At 40.9% G+C, this 21,002-nt stretch overlaps 1 protein-coding gene across 3 annotated transcripts in view; it reads right to left on the bottom strand.

The window, feature by feature from the left end:
• Positions 1-228: 228 nt before the first annotated feature.
• Positions 229-21,002, bottom strand: part of LGR4 (leucine rich repeat containing G protein-coupled receptor 4) — an 81,870-nt gene continuing 61,096 nt past the window's right edge. For all 3 annotated transcript variants that reach the window (XM_037401847.1, XM_037401850.1, XM_037401849.1), the window contains exons 5-18: positions 18,241-18,456; positions 17,507-17,578; positions 15,562-15,630; positions 14,899-14,970; positions 14,741-14,812; positions 13,997-14,065; positions 13,498-13,569; positions 11,869-11,934; positions 10,733-10,804; positions 9,684-9,755; positions 9,233-9,358; positions 7,719-7,840; positions 6,963-7,037; positions 229-3,896 (exon numbers count right to left, since the gene is read on the bottom strand). In XM_037401847.1, the coding sequence (XP_037257744.1) occupies positions 2,620-3,896; positions 6,963-7,037; positions 7,719-7,840; positions 9,233-9,358; positions 9,684-9,755; positions 10,733-10,804; positions 11,869-11,934; positions 13,498-13,569; positions 13,997-14,065; positions 14,741-14,812; positions 14,899-14,970; positions 15,562-15,630; positions 17,507-17,578; positions 18,241-18,456 (2,452 nt within the window). In that variant the 3' untranslated portion in view covers positions 229-2,619. The remainder of the gene's footprint in view (positions 3,897-6,962; positions 7,038-7,718; positions 7,841-9,232; positions 9,359-9,683; positions 9,756-10,732; positions 10,805-11,868; positions 11,935-13,497; positions 13,570-13,996; positions 14,066-14,740; positions 14,813-14,898; positions 14,971-15,561; positions 15,631-17,506; positions 17,579-18,240; positions 18,457-21,002) is intronic.

The following is a 21,002-nucleotide window of genomic DNA, read 5'->3' as shown; positions in this document are numbered from 1 at the left end:
TCCAGAGGTGTCAGGCACATGGCCATGCTGAGACAGGCAGGGTTTGCAGCACTGTTTCTTGACAAGTTGGTTTGAGTAGCTACTGCCTGTATTCTTCCACTCCACCAGCAGATAAAACCCGCACGTGTTGGAAGACACTGGGCTGACTGCATCGAAAGTTAACCGTTAGCATAACCATAAGTCCAAAAACATCATGATGTACAGTGAAATACTAGAACTCCAGATGGATCACATCTAACCATTTTAATAGCATTTCAGCAACGACTCATTTGTACAACAGAAGGAGAAATAAATCCATACTCGAGAACATTGTTTGAAAATACAACGGGCTTTCTGGAAGCTTGATGGCTGGATTTCCTTCCCTACAGATTATGGAAGAGTAGCTGACATGTACTGTCCTTTTTGAGAAGCGTTCTTGTTAGACATATTCTCGTTACCTGCGACTGGTGGGCCAACAGAAGGACTGTGGAATAGACTGGGACTGTTACAAAATTAAGGCTTAAAAAAAAAAAAACAACAAAACAACAAAAAAACCCAACCATAACTCTCAGCACAGCAATAGTATCAAAACCACAATAATAATCCGTATGATTTTCCAAGCCATACTAAAAACATTTCAACTCAAACACAGTACATATAATGTCTTTATTAAAGAGATTGTTTTGTATGAGGGCAAACACTTCTCTGAAAGTTTTAACCTTTTGCATGCCAAGAGTCAGCATTAGTCCGAGATCATAAATCCACCTGTAAATTGGCAACTTCCTTATTCTCCGAGCAATTCTTTCCCAAAAATCTCACCTCGTGTAGCAGAGAGCAGATGACACATTATTCATGCTCAGTAATTTTAGATGTGTACTGTTCTCAGCCTCAACTTTTGAAAAACAGAGATAAATAACAATCAATAGTCACGTGCCCTTTATTTGCTTTCAGTGTAACATTCCATGCTAATTGCAGATGTAATATTAATGAGTGTAAATATAAGAATTAACAACTCTGGGTTGGTTTTCTTCTCTTTTGTTTTTACATACGAGTATTTTGGCTTACAAAATTAACAGCATACAGTAAATAATCCTCCCATACTTTGTACAAACTACATGATTTTGATATACAAGGATTCTGTTTTTATTACAGTGACAATATACAACCATGTCTATTTACAATGCAAAAAAGTATATAAACCACATTTAAAACATTCTGCTACTGGCAGCCACTATTGTTTAGGAGGTAGCTTTAATTAACAAAATGAACTGAAGCCACATTTCCCATCATGTGTTCTATCAAATAATTTACAATACAAAGATAAAAATTCATTGTATGAACAGTATATACAGTTTAATTCTCAAAACAGCAATCTACCTTTAAATCCTACCGAGAATGTCTCCAGAGTAACTGGGATGGCAGTGGATTTGCTCTTGATTTAGCGTATTGTTCAAGAAACATACATAATTACTTAATCATGCATTCCTAACTTCGTATCGATCAGATTTCAAACTAAATATAGATAAGCAGATCACTGATTGTACTTAGAACATTTGGGTCTCAGGACTCGAATGGTTTAAAATCGTTACACTGATTTACATGAGAATCAGTGACTTTGCACAGTGTACTTCACTCTCAGTAAAATAATTGGAAAAACGCTTTTCTTTATTGCAAGATTGCTTTCTCTTTTCCCTCCATTTGCTAAAATGTCAGTCTATTCATAGCTGTTATTGGGGCGGTGTAACATTCAACAGGCTGCAGGGTATTAGCCAGTCTTTCTGCAAAGACACAAGCCCTACACACTGACAGCACTGCTCACACCCCCAACACATTGATATTCCTTCCGATAGTGTGACCAAACTGCGTAATACTGAAGAAAGTTGCTGTGGTTCACCTGAAGTAACACATCATCACTGGAAAAATGTGTTCAACCCTCTTATTCCTGACAGCTGTCAATATTATCATTTCATAAGTCTACAGGTATTGTGGATTACAACTGCTTTACTGTAACAAAAACTTTAAAAAATTGAACGTTGGCTTGAAATACAAAACAAACATGATATTCCTATATTGCTGTCACAGTTACGTATGGGAGAATTAATCCCTTTTTTGGCCCTGCAGTAAAATTCATCCTGAGATTCAATGGTGAATACACTATACAAAGCTAGCAAGAGAGGGGTTTTTAGCTTAATTATAGAAAAGTCACATTTAAAAATAATTTCTTTAATATTAAACAGCTGTCCTTTATATTGTGCTTTGGCAGAAAAAGAAAAAAAAAAAAGCCAAAAACCAACAGAACTTACCTCGCCAACAGCAGAAGCAAAGTACAACTGGAGTACAACACGGAAACACACCACTAGGTAAAAAACCAAAACTGTATAAAAGAAACCACTGTTGCGTGGAAAGAGTAAAAACATAGGGTAACAAATCTGGTTTACCAATTATTTACAGTCAGGGCAATCAATTTATTTATTTATTTTTAAAATGTATGGCTCAAGAAGTTACTGCCCGCTTCCCTTCTTTACAAACGACACTAAACGATGATTACAAAAGTGCTTCCTGCTCGAAAGGTCAACACAGGCACCAGCACACCAAGCCTTGTACCTCTATGCCAGAACAGCTGATGGCAAAATGCCTTTTTCAGTCTTTAATTCTTGGTATGTTGTAGGCGTAACGCACCAAAGGGAACCCTCGGCTTTGGTAGAAACAGGCACGGCCGCAGGCCTGCACTTGGTCTGAGCTGTCCGACACAAAGGAGTCGTCCTCATCCGCGTAGTCGGAGTGGGCAGACTGGGTGCCGCAGTCCAACCAGTAGCCATCCGGCCGTTGGCAAGGCACCACCGCCAGCGCCGGGCAGCTGTGTGACTTTATTAAATGTTTACAGGGCATGGGCTTGGATAAAAGGAGCGATTCGCAACATTCGCACACGGTGATGTTACCCTGCAAGTGGGTGTAGACGCCACAGTCGTAGTAAAAATCCTGCGTCACGCAGCCCCCTTGAGCGTTGACAGCAATCGCTACCGCTCCGTTCTTCCTGGTCAGGTGGCGCCTGAGCAACTTCCAGTCTTCCTTGAACTTTGGGTTGAAGAATACGTACAGCACGGGATTCAGGCAAGCAGGTAATGGGAAAAATATCAAAGTAACAGACTTCATGATTTCAGGGCTGATAGAAATCGCAGTGATCAACGGTGCAAATGAGAAGAATGCAACGGGGCAGAAAAAGATGCAGTTCGTGAAGATTAACCAAGCGACATGCTTAATCATGCTGGACTGTGAGTTTTCGGAGAGGTCCTCTTTTTCCAAGTTGCAATACAGTTTCGTGTAGATAATAGCCATTAGCAAAAATGCTAATGAATTCAGGAGCACTAAAGTTACTGTGAAACCTAACGAAGGCGTTTCTCCAGTGGGGAAGGGCAAGCAAAGGGGTGACGCCGAGTACTCCGCTTTGTAAAAAAGTGGTAAGCATCCTGCTACCACAGCACACAGGAAAGCAAAAACTGCCGCAATCTGAAATTGTTTTTGGTGATTGCTTTTCCCCTTTTTCATGATCTCCTTCGCAGAGAAGCTCCGTTCAACAGCTGCCAACATCAGGAAAAAAATGGCACTTTCTGATGAAAAGACTGCAAGAAACCCAGCAACTCTGCAGCCACTGCCAGTCTCCCACCATATGCCAAATTCAGCAAATCTTCCCCAAGACACAGCATCCAAGAAAGTTAAAATACCAGTATAGACTCCCATAAATAAGTTAGAGACAGATATCAGGCCTATGAACAGTTTGGCTGATGGCAATGGAGTACAGGATGCAAATATCGTTAACATCACAAGCAGGTTGAAGAACAAAGCAACCAAAAAAATAAACCAGACAGTAAGTCGAATCATCCAGCTCCCCAATAAATATTCACAAGGCTTAAAAGCACCTAGAAGAAACAAAACAAACAAACAGAAAGACAACCAATTTAGGAAAAAATCATGCCTTAATAAGCAAGATTTTCAAAAGGTATTACAAGAGCACTCCTCATTAATTCATGAATAGAGTACACAGCTGAATTGCTGAATAGGTCAGCTAAAGTAAACGATTCTGCTGAAACTATTTACTAATTAATTATGCTTGAAATAATAATTACTGCAATGAATGGTCACTTGAGAATACTTCGTATAAACAAACTAGCTAAACAAACTTAATTACCTTTCAGCTACTCAAAATAGCTTTTATTAGTGCCACCTGAATACTTTTTTATTTTCCTTAGATTTCATACTTCATTAAAAAAGCTGGTAACAAAATCAAAGCAAATGTTCACAACCAACTTGTAAGGGGAAAGAATTTTTTAGAAGTAACATATTCTCTCAAAAAAGTATTCACAAACGTGCCCTCTGGAGTAACTTTTGGACACAAGAAAACGCCTGTAAACCAGCCCACAAGTTCAATTTAATCAGCTTTAACACGGACAGGAATTCAGTGCAACCCCTCTCCCACAGCCTCGTCACCGAAAGGCACCATGAGCTTGGAAAGTCGTATAGGGAAAACTATTCTTTTTCTTCTTTTGCCACTTAAAAATACTCAAATCATAAAAACAGTCCAACAAGCAAAATGATATCAGGTGAGATAAGGAAAAAAGGTCACTGCTACTGCTTACCCTTCTAATCCTTCTAATTGGTATTTATTCCATAGGGAAATCCTACCGATTTTAAGTAACAATTAGAAGAGTTTAACCTCTCCTACATCCCCATTAAGCATTGCTAATTGTCCGAAGCGCAGCAGCTGGGGATCCCTCCCTGTGACCAGGCACTCCGGGGGCCGAGGGCAGAGCAGCAGGACGCCAGGCTGGGCCCCCACCTCGGGCTGGAGCTTCCACACCGCATCCAGCCCCGCTCGTGCCCTCCCTTGAGGCAGGGGAACGGGCAGTACAAGCCAGCCCTAACGCGGGCTGCAACGGCAGCTGCGCACAACTGTTAAACGCCAGTGCAAGGATCTCCCAAGGCCTAAGGCAACTTCCAGAAATTACTGAACTGACAAGTCAAAAAAGAATCTTTTTGTTTCTTTAAAGAGAGCAAGCTTCGTTCCTGGGCAAGAACTAATGGTGTTAACTGGATTATCAAGCAGTCAATTCAGCAGGAAAATCACTTTTTTTTTTCTTTTTTTTTTCTTTTTTTTTTTTCCCCCCAGGTATTCCCAAGTACAACATCCTCACCAGAGTAATTATTTTTACAGTACATTCCTGTGATGCAACAATACCTACTAATCTCAATCTACATGAAATAGAAACAACTTCCTACTTCGGAAATTTTAAAATGTCTATGCTGCACATCCAAAACCAGCCTGTACTCTGTTTTCTAGTACCTATACAGCGTGATATCCTTCGACAGATAAAACCCACCACACTTTCCTGTCTTTCTCCCAAAGTCTACCTATCCTTCAAGTTAAAAGCTAATATTCCCAGCCCACCGGGGGAAATCCATGCTCAGAAGCGTGAATTTCACGGCTTTCAGTGCTATGCCACTGGAGTGCCACCGTTCAGCGATCCATTCCTGCCATTAGGCAAAGCAGAAAGTGGATCTACGAGATGAGCAATGATTCAGACCTTACACGGTGGGTGGAGTGTCCTACTTATGACCAGACGACAGCACGGCACAGAAAACAAGCTGTTAGTATGGGAGGGACTGGTGAAAAACAAGGCAAATGGTGAACTTGTAAAACAAGCTCTTCCTTGCTTTTAGAGCTGCAGCATCTCTGGCATGGGCAAAAAGAGAGTGCTAAAGGCTTTCAAGATTTAACCCATGTAACACACTACCCGAATTCTCAGTCTGTGATCAGGAGATCAAAAGTAAATAAGCAGCACTGGTCAAATTAATTCTCAGGTCATGTACAGTTACATTAATAATATATTTGACTTTCTGACCACCATTTTTTTTTTTGGCCGTGATCAAGAAATCCTTGTGATGTTCTGTATACTAAGACTAGAGCTAGCCCAAAAGATGAAAAACAAACAGATTTCCATAATGGATATAAAATACCCCTTTAGGAGAAGGGAATGAAACAAGACTTGGAAAGCCTTTGCTCATCCAAAAGTAACTTCACTGGAAGCGTGCTGTTCCCCCTATCTATGTGTTCCTGTTTATGCAGACAGGAGGGTACGAGACATGTAGAAGGAATCCTCTGGAGAGCCCATGGCAAAGGCAAGGAAGTCAGAGGCACCACAGCAAGTGCTTTAGGAGCTGCGTGGATGTGTGTGTGGAAATTTTCAGTTTGAGGAAGAAAAGCAGAAGGGCAGCACCGAAGCTGCCTAGAATGCAAGTATTCGTTTGCAAGATCAAAGACTTTCAACACTCCTGGACTGTTCAAGCCTGAATTGGAGTAGTTCTGGTGTGCCAGTAAGACTACTCATCACACAAATATCTGCAGCAGTTTACGATGCTACCGCGTGTTCCAGCTACTTGTAACAGCCTTCTGCTGTCAGTTAATGCGGCTGTAGGAGGGCTGGGGAACACATCACGTGAGCGTTCCTCATCCTCTCTCCTGCAGAGACATCAAGCTTAGTTCAAACCACCAATGAGAGCAGTTTGAGTTAAGCTTTTAAACCACAGGCTGACTTCTCGCTGCAACAGATGAGCATTTGTACAGTCTGCTCCGCAGACATCGCTTTGGCAGGAGTAGCGCAGAATTAGGGGGCAGTACATTAAAGACAGCAGGATCTAAATACAAGCATTACAGTCTCGATTGTTCTGCTTACAGAAACAAACTTCTGTTTTTTTCCTAGCGTAGTTCTCCAATACAGGGCTACGTGTCTAAAGCAGAGCCAAATCTTTGTGACTGCTCATCCAAATCAACACTGAAATCAAATGAAGTTTCACCCAAGCATTGTAGAATTTAATCTTCTGTGTACAGAATGACTACGAGGAATGAAAGATGTAATTCTGCAGACAGCTATTTGCATAACACCATGCCTGAAGTTCACAGTGTGACTAAAGGACATTATAAAATTTACCTGTTGCTGGTGTACAGTGAATAATAGTCTGTCCCAGTTCCTCATTTTCCTCATTTCTCAGAGCATCTGCATCGGCTGTATCCAAGCAAAAATGAAAAACAGGTCAGTTGTAGGAAGGGGGAAAAAACAACCAGTGAAATGCAGTGAAGTGAAGCTGCCTAGGATCGAAGTAGCCCTGTGAAGGATCAAAGACCTAACACTTCACCAGCATTCAAGCCTTTAATGAGTGGAGCTGTCTGGTTTGCCACGTAAGGTTGAATGCCTTGTGCAGAAAAATTGCTGCAGCGGTTTGAGTTAGCGCTGCCTGTCCCAGCTACTCATGATGCTTTATAACAATGCAGCAACATCCTTCATCACCGGGGAAAGATCTATGGGCCCTGAAGCAGAGTGTGGAAGGACAAGCTCTTTCTGAACAGGAAAGTCGGAATACTGAGAACCATAAAATATTTTCTGCTCTGGCAGAAAAAATACCGGCAGTTTAGAACTTTTTAAAAAATGGATTTTTTTTTTATTACTTTTATTTTTAAAAACAGGCACATCTGACACTGTCAGGATAAGTCCATTTCACCGATTTAGGAGGAACACGGCACTGCCAATCTGTAAGCAACTGTGCTAATCACTTTCAGAGACAGCTTTTGTATCCCAATGAAGATTTACATTTTCCCAGTTTCCTTATCCAAAACCAACATGCACCGTGTTATTTGGTCTAGTCTGGCCCAGAATAATACTGCCGGTTTACCACAACGAGGCACTTACCCTTCTCACGATCCATCGAGGCACCTTGATCTTGGTGACTGGAATCTTCAGCATTAGAGTTTAAATAGGAATCGCAACCCCAAAACGCACAGCACTGGTAAGCATATGGTACTGAGAGTGACCTGCAATACAGGCAGAACAAAGAGTGCTACCCACTGTAAGCAACGTTAAGACTACCGTCTATTATAAATATTTAAGTGGTGCATTCCAGTGCTAAAACTGAACCTTGTTTTTGTCACAGTCGCTAACAAAAGCCTATTTCAAATTGGATCAGTTGTAACCATTTCTGATGAACTTTTGCAGTGAGATTAAGGATAGATGATGCACCCAATTCTTGTCTGCTGCAAGGAGTACAATGAAAATTCTGTGATGTTTAGCTCTCTTTCCTACTCTTTCTACTCCATACACAAACCAAATTCTGATCTGTGGTGTACTACAAATTAAACTGAAAACTACTAAGGCAAATTAAAGAGTAACTGTTTTGTAAGAAAGTTAATCCCCAGATAACCAGAGTGTTAAAAATTACTTCTTTCCTCCTCAATCTTCATTTTGTGGCCCCAAAATAAGATGTTTTGGTTTGGGTTTGGGGTGGTGGTTTTTTTGCTATTTTTTTGTGTGTGTTCGACAGAAATGGTACACACTGTTAATCCTGGTAGAGAAGTATTACAGCTGCATACAGAGTTTTAAGAAGTCCACATAAACAATGAGATAATAGCAGACCAGAAGCTAATTTTTTCTGACTCAAGACTACAGTATCAACTATCTGCAGTATTGTTCCCGAATTCTGTTCTTGTAAATATTGAGAAGGATCGTCAGTCTAAAGGATCCTACAACGGATTAGTTCTGAAGCACAGATCAAAACCTAAAAACCAGGCTGCTGTTTCCACAGGACTGCTGAGGCATGATTCTAAAAGCAACATGGATTCCTTTGCTGGCCTTGGGCAAATTAACAGTATCTTCATCTCCATTTTTTCCATCGCATAGTACAGGAAATAATTTTTAACTGCTTCTTTTTAATGTGCAGCAAGATCTTTGAAAACGCAAAGCAGTTCATCACTGTCTGATCCACCTCCCACTGAAATCAGTACCAGGTTTCCATTTGAATGATTACTGTTGCTCTTATCATTTGTCTCCAAGAATCAACAGCGTACGTATAAAGCGAGGCGATTACGGAATCAGACACCTGTGCATCTGCTCCCATTTTCCACACTGAAAGACAGATGTGCTCAGTTCAATAACAAATGGAATCCAACCAAACCACTATCGCGAAGTCAGATGGTATCTGCCTGAAAAGTGGTGGAGGGAGAATATAAAAGGTTCCCAGAAAATTATCTGCAAATAGCTTCTGAACCACAAGCGTCAGATGCTCTTTCATATATGCCAACATTAGGGCACTACAGCACTCGGCAAAGGGCCAGATCACAAGTGTTGTGGAAACTGGCTTCATTTAGTGTCACATCCCTCGTTACTATCAAAATAAGCGATGTGCTCTGTGGTGTTATTTACCAACGTACCGGAGCTTTGCAAAGTTCTTCGCTGCCAAAGCTTCTTTCAGCTCAGAATTGCCCGCAAGTTTAAGCTGGTTCAGTCCACTCAACCCATCCGTTGGAACTGAAGTGAGTTCATTGAAACTGAGGTCTCTGAAATGTGAATATTAAAACAGCTTTACAACAAAGTAAGTTTGAAGACCCTAAAGCATACATTTCATTGAAGTAGGAAGGCTTTGCAAAGTCTCACACCGAGGCTGTGGTTTGGCAAACACCTGTCCGTGCAGCAGTATTTTTTTAAATTTAAACTTTAAAGCAGCGTGCCCTGCACCTGTTCAGCTAGCGAGAGGTTTCGAGATTCACAGAGATGAAATGCACGATAGGCACATATCAATTTTAAGCTGACAATATTATTAAATACCTCAGCAGTTGCATGACAGAGAGAGGAGGTCACTGCACAGAATAGCCTACCACTTACAGGTTAACGATAGCTCCAACAGTGGTGAAGGCTTCCTTGTGGATCTGATGGATCCGATTTCTGCTGAGATCGCTGCAATGAAGGCCAAAGGAGATTATTATTTTTGCAGTTTCAGAAACTGCATACCAGCCACTGTACTAAAGAAAAAAGCTAAGGTGACAAATACATTATGCCTCTGTTGGAAAAGCTAAATGACCGACCCTTCCATCTCCCCTGTCCTCAGCCAGCCAGGTGCAGTAGCAGCCAAATCCCTTGATAAGGCAGCTGTATCCCACTTCACCTCGCCCCCACAGCAGAATCCACCTCGCATTCCTGCTCCATTCCCCCCGTCCTTCTTGGCACCAGCAGCCCAGCCTGCGCTGCCAGCAGAGCACCCATTCCCGCGCCGAAGGTGCCAGGACAATCCCTCTGCTGACAGCCGCACCTGCGGCAGGGCTGGGGGAAGATGAGAGAATAACAAGCAGAAGGGCATCTGCTTTGCTGGATTTCAAAATCCAGCTCCCGCTCCTGCTGCGCCACCATGACTTATGATATAAACATTTCAAAATTAAGATTAATAATAATAAATCAAAATGTAAACCACTTGTCAATTGGTGGATTATTTTCTTCCTGATAATTTCAGTGTTCCTAGATCACCTTCATATAGCTAGAGATGTAAGGGGGGGGGATAATTCTGCTTGCTGGTCTGCTCCTCCTGAGGAAAACAGATAGGATCTGTCCAAAAAATATTATATAACAGAATAATATGGCATAATATAATGCAAAATAGTGGACTACTGAAAAATAATCTCCCTGTTTACCTCCTCATGTATACACACACACATATATATACATGAAAATATCTTTATAGGCTAGAAAAACAGAAATGGAGACTAGAAAAGGATGGGACTGAAACTGGCTGCTGCTAACGTATCTTGTACATGCTCCACCTTAGGATGCAGCATAGCTGGCCTTTTGCATCAATCAGATTTATAACACCACACCCTGACATCAGTTTACACGGGAAACAAAAACATCGTTTTACTCAGTATGCAGCTACGTACACTTACAGGATACGAAGGGAGGACAGTCCTTGGAAGGTATCCTCTGTGATTTCATGGATTTGATTATGCTGTAAAGAACTGCAAAGTGAAGAAGCAGAAACAGAGCTTTATGGGCTGGCTGAGCTGATTTCCAACCAAGGGGTAGCTTGGTGCCTGCTAACACATAGACATAGTTTACCAATGGCTAGATTTTTCTCTTTTCCCCTTGTGAAATGCTTGAACAGTTTGCCTGCATTAGCCACGTTAATATAACCAGAAGCTCTTTCCCAGCACCTCTGCCCAATGCCAGCTCACAACTCACTTTAGAGGACACTTAAGGGTGGACTGAATTATTTCCAAGCTGAAAGTAACACCTTGTGAACTTTGAAGAGTCACACAGATTTAAAACAAACCTGCTCCATTCTGCAGGGAACCTTTAGGCACATTCTAACCCTGGGAACACTTTCATTTCTCTAAATACAGATTTAGGAAAGGAAAATGTTGAGAAACATTTCAGAAGCTAATGGGTAGATTACACTTCCAGTTGACTAGCTCCCTCTACAATGAGCCCTAAGATGCCAATAGTGTAACAGTAAAGGCCTGTGAGAGTCTATTTGCCCCACTCCGTTTAAGGGGAAAGAAGCTTGAATGCAGCAGAGGTAGAAGGAGAAGGAAGAACATTTGCAGGTGGAAAAATTGTGTAGGGTCAGGAAATTAAGCTTAAGAAGCTTTGAAGCAATGAAGTAAGGAAAAGCGAAGGTGGGTTTCTAATGTGTCTTACAGGGGCTAGAGGAAAATACATTTTACACAAGCGTGGGCTGATGGTTAGAGGAAACTGGAGAACAGCAGAAGAGGTAAGAGGCGGGAAGGAAAAGACATAAATGCTCATTCCATTTGCATGTATAGCAGTAATACCATGAAACTCAAGATGATGTCATCTTCCATTCTTTTTTGTGCCATAGGAACATCTAAACCTTAGCTAATTAAGGAAAACACGAGCGGTTGAATTCTCTGTCCAGCACATTCCTCACATGTGATGGTCACGTTATCTCTCTCTGTCCTTAACCTTAGAAACTTATGATCAAACACAAGGCAAAAAAGTTTCTAGAGACTTGGACTCAGCATACTAAGGAGGTAATAAAACAACAGGTACTTCTACTTACATTTCTTCCAAGGAGTGGCAACCCTTAAAACTTGGGAGGTCCTTAATATTGTTATAAGACAAGTCCCTTCAAAAAAGAAAACAGAAGAAAGGTGCTTAGTTGAACTCTTCTACTTGAAACATCTCATCACTTGTAACCACTAAATGGAGTGGCAGAAAAATCTTCCTGTTAGTAACATTCTGCAGAAAAACTAAGGCCATTTTAGAGAAAATCATGAAGGGAATTGCAAGTGCAATCTCTCCACAGTCATCCTAACTAGCCCCGCTATGCACTTTGATTATACATATATACACCCAAAGATGCAGAAAGACTAACTCCTATGTCAAGCTTGCAACAGCCAGCAAATAGCAGAAATAAAGTTGTCTACGTAACTCTGCAAAATGTTGATTCGTTGCCTTACATTCACCATATTCATGTAACCTTTTCAAAAACTGCATTTCTCCCCCCCCCCGCCCCGTTTTGCCTCTGAGTTCAGTGAACAATTTATTTTTTCACTTCCCAAAATATTCAGCCAGTGATGTAAAGCGAGCATTACAAAAACTTCATCCCAAAACTCTATCTGACAAGCTTTAACAACTGAAACTAGTACTCTGTAATTGAAAAGTAATGGAGGAATAGGGCATGCCTTTGTACTGATTTCCACAGCTCATGAGATCCCCCCCAGCCAGACTTTTGATTCTTTATTCTATTTCTATATTACTGCTTTCAGCCCTGCATCTGGATAAACACATATCCCCAAAACACTCTGTACAAATTCCCTGAAATCCGAGAGTTGTCACCTGAAAATGTTTAATGATAATCCACTTTTTTAGAATACACGGGATGGATGGCATGCAATGCAGAAATTCGGTGAAAGTTTTGTTATAGTGTGCTGGTCCCTCCCTAAACAGAGGTAGGAAAGTTCAGAACTTTCTGTGAAACTGTGCAGCAAAGAAGGGAACTAGGAACTTGAAAACCATCTTCAAATTTCTGTTCAAAAAATAAACTGACATTTGAAAATAAATCCTGCCTCACCATTCTTTTTTCCCAGTTTTTCTTCTGTAAAATCTTCCTGCGTGTACCCTTTGTAAACAGGGCTTTGCTTCTCCCCTCCCAATGGTTTCATTTACCTGCTTAGGGCTTTCCTGCATTTATTTTAACATATCCTTACTGGTTTTCCTATCTCGCCTTTGCATTACTAACCCCTTCCTAATCCTCACCTCCATTTCTCTTGGACCCTGATGCTCTCTTCTACATTCCCAAACACAAAAAGTCAAAGCACTGTACCTGAACTGTTCCTCAACCTCCGAACATAGATGACTACTGTTGTGTTAAGAATGAATGGTGGCGGAGGGAATCTGAAGGTGCAAAGACCGTTCTGCAGCACCACCTTTCACGTCTTTTATAACACATGAAAGAAATACAGCATATCCCTATAAAGGGGGGCCTGTTTCAGGAATATAAGGCATTATAATTACATCAACTCTGCCATGAGTCTTGAAGAATCAAGAAACCAGAATCACATTTCCAACTTCCAGAGAACTACTTGGATGAGAAACTCCAAGCAATACTGTTGCTTGAAGGTAGATTTACATTGCTTTCGAAACATTTTGATTCGGATGAAAATAGAAGTATAATGTGTATACTTACAAAGTTCGTAGCACCTTTTGCTCTTGGCATAAATTCACAGGAATACTGTTTATCTTGGTCCCAGTTAGAGTTCTGCAGGGAAAAAAAAAACAACAAAAAACCACCATCTATAAATGTTTGCATTGTTGATGGTACATGGCATAACAAGCATATGTAAGAGCAGAATAAGGATGGTGTCTCAGCTATCGGGATGATAGATTCACCCAGCAACACTGGTTTTGGTTTGGCTTTTTGGAAAAGGCCAACCTTTCTGGTTTTGAGTTCTGTGAGGGGTGAGTTTAGTATCAATAGCCTTATCATAGTCTGTTGTCAGCCTACCCTGTTAAAAGAAAAAAGTAAGAGGCACCCAGGTATCACAGAAAGTAGAGCTACATAATTACATTTATTGGCAGAAAGAGAGCATATATCCACTTGCTGGATCCACTAATCATGCTTCGATCACTTCCCAAGAGGCAAAACCAGAAAATTAGTGGAAATTACTTCTGTATAAGATACTTACAAGCTCTCCAGATTAACAGTTCCCGTCAAATTAGGAAACCACTGCACCATGCTGGCACCCCGAATGACCCTAAAAAAATCCCCATGAAAATCAGCTGTAAGCTATTACACAAATGAATTGTGACATCCAATCCTGCTATCATAGATATTTTCACTAAGAAGACTTGCTAACGTTCTTACTGCTTTTGTTGAAATTTTACACTTGAATAGTGTGTAGGAGAATTTTTTTCACTGCTTCTTATACTAGTAATTTGCTTAATAAATTACCCCTCCATTAGCAAACAACTGGAATTCATCAAGCTGGAAAGAGTCCTATCAATGCACATATAAAAAGGGCATAAACTCATAGGTAGTTTGTAGTTCAAAGTTTGAAGTCTCACTCTGTTTCCCTTACTCGTCACCCCCAGATCTGATAACTTTTGAGAGCATGCATGCACCAACCTGCAAAACATTCTCACAATGTACATCCCTGTTCAAAAACCACCGAGGACATATTGCAGTTTAAGTAAGAACCTGAGCATTTGGCCTGAGGTTATGTGTCTTATGCAAGGTAATGAAGATTTAAAAAAAAAAAAGAAGTTGCTAGAGCTTCTTAAGGAACTAGATATTCCCAACACAAACCAATGTTTCTTAAAGCTTACTACAAGAAAACTGTAAGGTAAAAGTCAGTCACAAAATACTCCGAGTTCTTTGCCACAACATTTCACATCCATTTGTTGTACTAAATAGTTGAGAGGATACTTACAGGGAATGCAGATCTGACAGATTCTGAAATGCTGAGTTCCCCACAAAAGACAAAGGATTATCATACAAATGTCTGCAGAATGAAAAACATGTTTCAGTCGTCGTTTTTACAGTCACTGTCTGCTAAAAGCTAAAAATAGATGCATGAAAATTACTTACATCGTTCTTAGAAGGGGGTTTCCTGCAAATGCACCATCAGGAATTATGGAAATGTAGTTACTGTGAAATCCCCTAAAGATATTAGCAAAGAAGAAAACCAACATTCAAAAACGTACTGGCAGTAGATTCAACCAATAGACATTTTCTTCACACCTACTCAATTCCCAATCCTGCCAAAACCAGGATTGTAGTTAAATAGGAGTAAGTCAAACTGTAGGAATAACTTTGAAGGTACAATCTGTCTACTGCACATCAACTAAACCGAAAATACTTCATTAGAAGGAAGCTATTCTGTCCAAAACATGATCCTGTGCTTTCTTCTCCTCTTCATCCTCTCTTAAGGAGGGGACAAGGAAAACATGTGTGATCAGTGAATACTTAATTCTGCTACTGGAGGCCAAAACAATCTCGTGATTAAGATCTATGCTAATGATTCTCCTGAATAAATTGCGTGCTTATATAACTCCAAAATAATTTTCAATAGGTTCCCTCTCTAGCTGATTATTATATTTTCCTTTAATTATAGCCTCACTTAGCATAACTTAATCTGATTTAAGTTGCTGCATAATGAGACAAGCATTCTTAAACTCAGGAATTTCTTCTCTTTTTATTTATGGAAAGGAAAAAGAGAACTGCTAAAAAGGGAGAATAAGGAATACTCACAACTCCTTTAGACTTGGGAGTGCTTTTATGGCTTCAGGGAACTCCACCATGTTATTATAATTCAAATCCCTGGAAGAAATAAAGCAGGAAAATTATAAAATTCTTAGTAGTGTTCAGCAATTGTCAAAATAGTTTTTGTTTAAGACAATTCCATGATAGTAAAAAGTTCTCAGAACTTCTTTAACTAGACCATAGAATAACTTTTAACTTAGATTCAGTCTTCTGATGTTCTACATGCTTTATAACCAGCTAATAGCTTAGGTAAGATATTAAATATTATGCAGATTATTCATATTAAGTTAAATGGCATTTCCTTACAGCAAAGTTCAGTATTTTTCAACACCTCATAGATCTTTCTTCAACAGAATTTACATGGAAATGAACTAAGATTTCAAAGCTTTTTTTTTTTTAAAAAAAAAAAAAAAAAGTAGACACAAATGACTACTCTTTATGAGCTTACAAAGAAAACATTTCTTTCAGGTTTTATGAAATCACTAAGTAATAGCAGACCTTATAGCAAAACCGGTTAAAAATACTGAACAGAAAGAAGCAGAGGGAAATATCACACTGATTCAATCCACATCGGTGATGGGGGATCTGCTGAAATCTTGGTTAACCTGTCACCATTCTAGCCGTAATGCCAGGACCGGCCACAGTCTTTTTTCTGCAAAAGGGACTCCTTATGAGCAGCAAAAACATTTTGAGAGTCTTACATCAGCTGTGTGTATTTACATAGCAACTCGTTATTACTTAATTGAGGTTCTAAGAGAATGACAAGGTAGTCAGAGTAAGCAGCATTCCTGGACTCATCCTCGTGTTAACAGAGGCTGTCACTGACTTGCCCCTGCCTTCCTTCATTTGCATTATTTATTTAGCATTCTCCTAAGTGTAACAAAGTGTGCCACTGAAGGAGATACCACCTATTAGACATGCACTGAGTGAGCCGAAGGGAAATGGGGAACATAACCCAAGCGGCTGGAAGCCATTCCTCTCCAAGGAGGCACTCTGGATGTTGAGGAGCACCATGGAGCCGCAATGCAGCCACCACGGACACCCAGTTCTGCAAAGAGTTCAAGTTGTCAGCGGGGACCACAGACATGGGGAGAGGGGAAGGTGAAGCTTCTCACCCCCATCCCCTGTTTTCTGTCCAAAGGAACATAAGGCTCACCGTTTCACAGAGTCATGGAGTGGTTTGGGTTGGAAGGGACCTTAAAAATCATTCTGTTCAAAGCCCCCTGCCATGGGCAGGGACACCTTCCACTGGTTTCAGATCAACCAGTTCATCATCTTAGTATGTGTCAGTATTTGGAGTAAGGTCAGGTGAATCTCTTGTATGAGAGGCTGGGAACAAGGAGCTGGGCTGTTTTCTACCAGCTTGCAGAGAACGGGGTCAGGAGGTGTGGGGACACATGAGCGACATTCTCCTTGGCAGGCACTGGAGCACATCCAGGAATGGAGGAACAGCGAAGAAACAGCCCACTGGGACCCTTGGAGAAACCTCCGACTGTCACACTGCAGTTTTAGCTGTCTATCTTAGCATATGCTGAATCCTACAGTAAATCTGAGAAACAAGTATTGGACCCTTATCACTCACAGGACCACTCAAACACTTCTGATACATCCACCTGACTGAGTGGAGTGCTATGTGAAGACACACCAGCTACACCAGGGCTAGGAACATCAGAGCCACTTCATCCAGCCTGACATTTCACCCAGGCTATTACCTACCTGCTTCTCAACATCATTCATTAGTTTTGGTGGAGCACTGCACTGGTACTAGCCTTCAGTTCCAAAACCTGAGATGGACCTAAGTGTTGGTAGTATGTATTGTGTGGTGCACACGTGCATTATTTGCAAAACCTTTACCATACCAGTCAGGTAACCTTAATTAAACTGGGAATGACACAAACACCGAACAACGAACTACTTCAAGAAGCATACTTACAAAGTTTCAAGGTTGTCTAATCCATCAAAACAGTGTTTTCCTATAGTTTTTATTTTATTATTATGAAGATGTCTAAAAAGCAAAAGAAGTACGAAAACAAGTGAATGACTTCATATAAGTTAACTAAGTAGCAGATATTTCTATGAAATCAAGACAGTTAAATGGTTTAGAAAAAACATTGCATGGGGTGAATTTTGCAGAAGAATGTCTTTCACTTCCAGACAGAAATATTTCATCCTCGCATGGGAACAGCACAGACTGCCTGCAGTCAAGACAAACTATTTTAAACCTTTACTCGCTGTCCAGAAGTGTGATAAAGATATGACTTAAACATATAAATCAAACTAGTTCTTCATATTCAAGCATGGAGATATTTACGACTACACAAGAACAGGTCTGTAACAGATAATATTTTCTTCTTTTAATATCTCTGAAAGCTTTCTCTGACAACGATTGGTTTGATATATTCATCACTAAAACAAGATGTCAGGAAAATATATGCCAATATCACTACCCACAGCCTGTTTAACTTTCCATTTAGGAGTGAGTCTTTAGCAATCCTTCAGCGGGTTGCCCAGTGTACACGGTATCATCTCATGTCGGCAGTGTAGGCTCTCACCAGACAACTGAGCCAAAACACAGCAACGTGCCATTTGCAAAGCCATCCCAAATTAACCACAACGGTAACCAAGGAGAGAATCAGCGACCTACGAAACGCAGTGATGAGTACTCACAGAACAACAAGACTTGAAAGGTTTGTAAATGCATAGTCAGGAATGTGCGTTATTTTGTTGAGCGCCAGCGTCAACGCCTGCAGAGAGGGGAGGTTGCTGAGCGGGTAGATGGGAACTTCTGTCAGACTGTTGTCATCCAACCAAAGGTGACGCAACTGCACCAGACCCTCAAAACTGTCTTCTGGTATGGCGGTAATATGGTTAGCATCTAAACGCCTATATTAAAACAGAAAGAATTAAACAGTCAACTCACAAATTACAGGTAAGTAAAAGTATCAACTGAAGTCCTCTTACTCCTGAGTATTTTTTTAAAGCTTAAATATGCTTTACTGATATAATTTAATTTTGGAAAGGCTGCATGTTTACTCAATGTTGTATGAGCACTTTTTCAAGGAAGAGCCCATACAAGAAAGCTTCGTAAAAAAATTCTGGTCAGACATTTTTAATAAAATATTTTAACAAATTCATATGCTTATAATCAACTTAAACGGAATTGATAAGTCTACAGACATTGCCCCAGCCAACCCCCAGCTGCTAACAGTGGAACAAGTCTTTAAATTGGCAGTTTGATGGTGTATGCAAGATTGCAGAGGCATTTGAACTGACCATCCCTACAGCTACCTTATGTGTATATATATATACACACACACACACACACACACAGAGCACATATACTGTTACGTGCTACGTGGTACTGCTATACACCCTAGGTGACTACTTTGGAGAACAAGATTATTAAAAGCAGTTCTTGAACAAAGTCAGAATTATGAATTATCCTGACAAATAAAATTGTATCAGCAACCGAGAAATTTCTTTCACTCTTGTACCTGATCCTTTCTTACACACTCCACAACAAAACGCAAAATGACATGTTAGCATTGCTGACTACTGTACGTGACTGGATTTGCCATCACACTTTTCCACTGAATGACCTCCTATCGCAAACATTAGTGGTAGTAACACACGTGGAAAGCGATTATACTGTCTTTCATATGGGAAGTCAAACCATGTGCAACAATTAGTTCTGCTACAGTCACTGGCTCACCTACACTGTGGGGTTTCACCACTTCATGTTTCAAAGCAATAAAAAAAACAAAAAAACCCCACACAACCAAAAAAACCCCACTCCACACCTGGAAACCTAAGAGGCTAAAATGCACACCCTCAGCTCCGGCTCCAGATGTGAAGCCCTCACAACAGGAGGTGCAGGTGTTACTGTCAGAGTCTCGCCCAGAATCCTGATCCACGACAGCTGACAAACCTGATACTGCAACTCCTTCTCTGATGGCTTTGGCAGCCACAACAGAAACTCTCAGGCAAAATGACACATGCTTTTTCTTCATGCAATACGCTCTGAACCGATTTGTTTTTTTCATCTTCCTCCACTAGCAGCGCAGTTATTTGACCAGCATCGCTGGCCACCAGGGCAGGCAAAAGACAGACACGGGGACCAGTTCAGGTCTGTCAACACTGCACCACGTAACCAGATGTGTTAGGGACAAAATGGAAGCCCCAGGAATGGGCAGCAGCAAAGGATGACCAGGATTACACAAAACAGTAACAATGTGCTGTTCTTCACACGGGGATGAGAGGGCAGGTCAGCAGTGATAGCCAATGAGATGGAAAAAAAATGGATTTTAACTGATGCAAGCCAGCACAGGGCTAAGAGCAACAGGCAGTGTTTGACCATCCTCCGACCTAGAGGCTGTCTTCTCTAGCTCAGTGCACAACTGAACCACGGTGACTTGGCTGCAAACATGGAAGAAAACACCTTGCATAACCGCTTTGAAATGCCTGGTCTACCAGCCACGGTACGTATGCTGCTGTCCAGGCAGCCAAAATACATACACCCTCCTCCATCAGCATCGATGCTCATTACGATACTAATCAGCACAGGTTTTGAGTTACATTAAGCATTCACTGTGCTTCTAAAGCCATGATCAGACATGCTCTTGAAAGTCTAGCTGGGTTACTTTAAGAAGTCATTGCCTCTGGCCATTCGCCCCATCCCTCCCTGGGCTGGCAGAGCCGACCAAGTGACTGTGCTGCCTTTGTCCCGGGGAACAGTCAAACAGCTTCATCGGTCATGGAAGTGCTTCTGGACCCCAATACTTGGAAGACATTCTGAATTTAAAGGGAAAAAACAGGCTTGATCAATAATTAATGCACTTAATCTACCTCCATCAAAGTGTTTTGTTGTGATTTACATGGTTTACGTATTTCAAATTATTAGGAAAAAAAGTCAGCAGCCGAATTTCCATGTAATAAAAAGTGAAGAAATCCATCACATTAGGCAGCAAATACACCAATACAAGTGAAAAGTTACAAAACTATCTGCAGTCAGAGGCTCTCTCATAAGATGAGTGAATGCCATGAGCTGCAAATCTATACATCAAAGACCTAATTCCTATGGCTCACATACAGGCATCCCCTTATCATTTGCCCCATGGTCTGACAGGTGTGTACACCATTCTGTTTGAACACTTTTAGGCTGCACTGAGACTGGAACAATTCAGAGAAATTAAACACCTGATAATAGAGGGGGAAAAAAAAAAGGGGGAGGGGTGTGCGGCGGCGAGGAAAAAAGCCTGCAGCTCTGCTTCAGAAAAAAAAAAAAACCCAAAACAAAACTAGAAATTACCTGTCTTTCTTCTCTCTCCTAAATTCACACACCTCCCAGAAGATCAAAAGAATTGTTTTCTAGTGGAATAAACATATCCGAGTTTTCTGCAACTCATTTCTCCCTGCTCCCCCCATTTTTA

This window comes from Falco rusticolus, chromosome 10, assembly GCF_015220075.1.
Source record: "Falco rusticolus isolate bFalRus1 chromosome 10, bFalRus1.pri, whole genome shotgun sequence".
In the NCBI taxonomy this organism is placed as follows: domain Eukaryota; kingdom Metazoa; phylum Chordata; class Aves; order Falconiformes; family Falconidae; genus Falco; species Falco rusticolus.
Note: the sequence above shows the minus strand (reverse complement) of the source record. Positions and strands in the feature narration are given on the sequence as shown.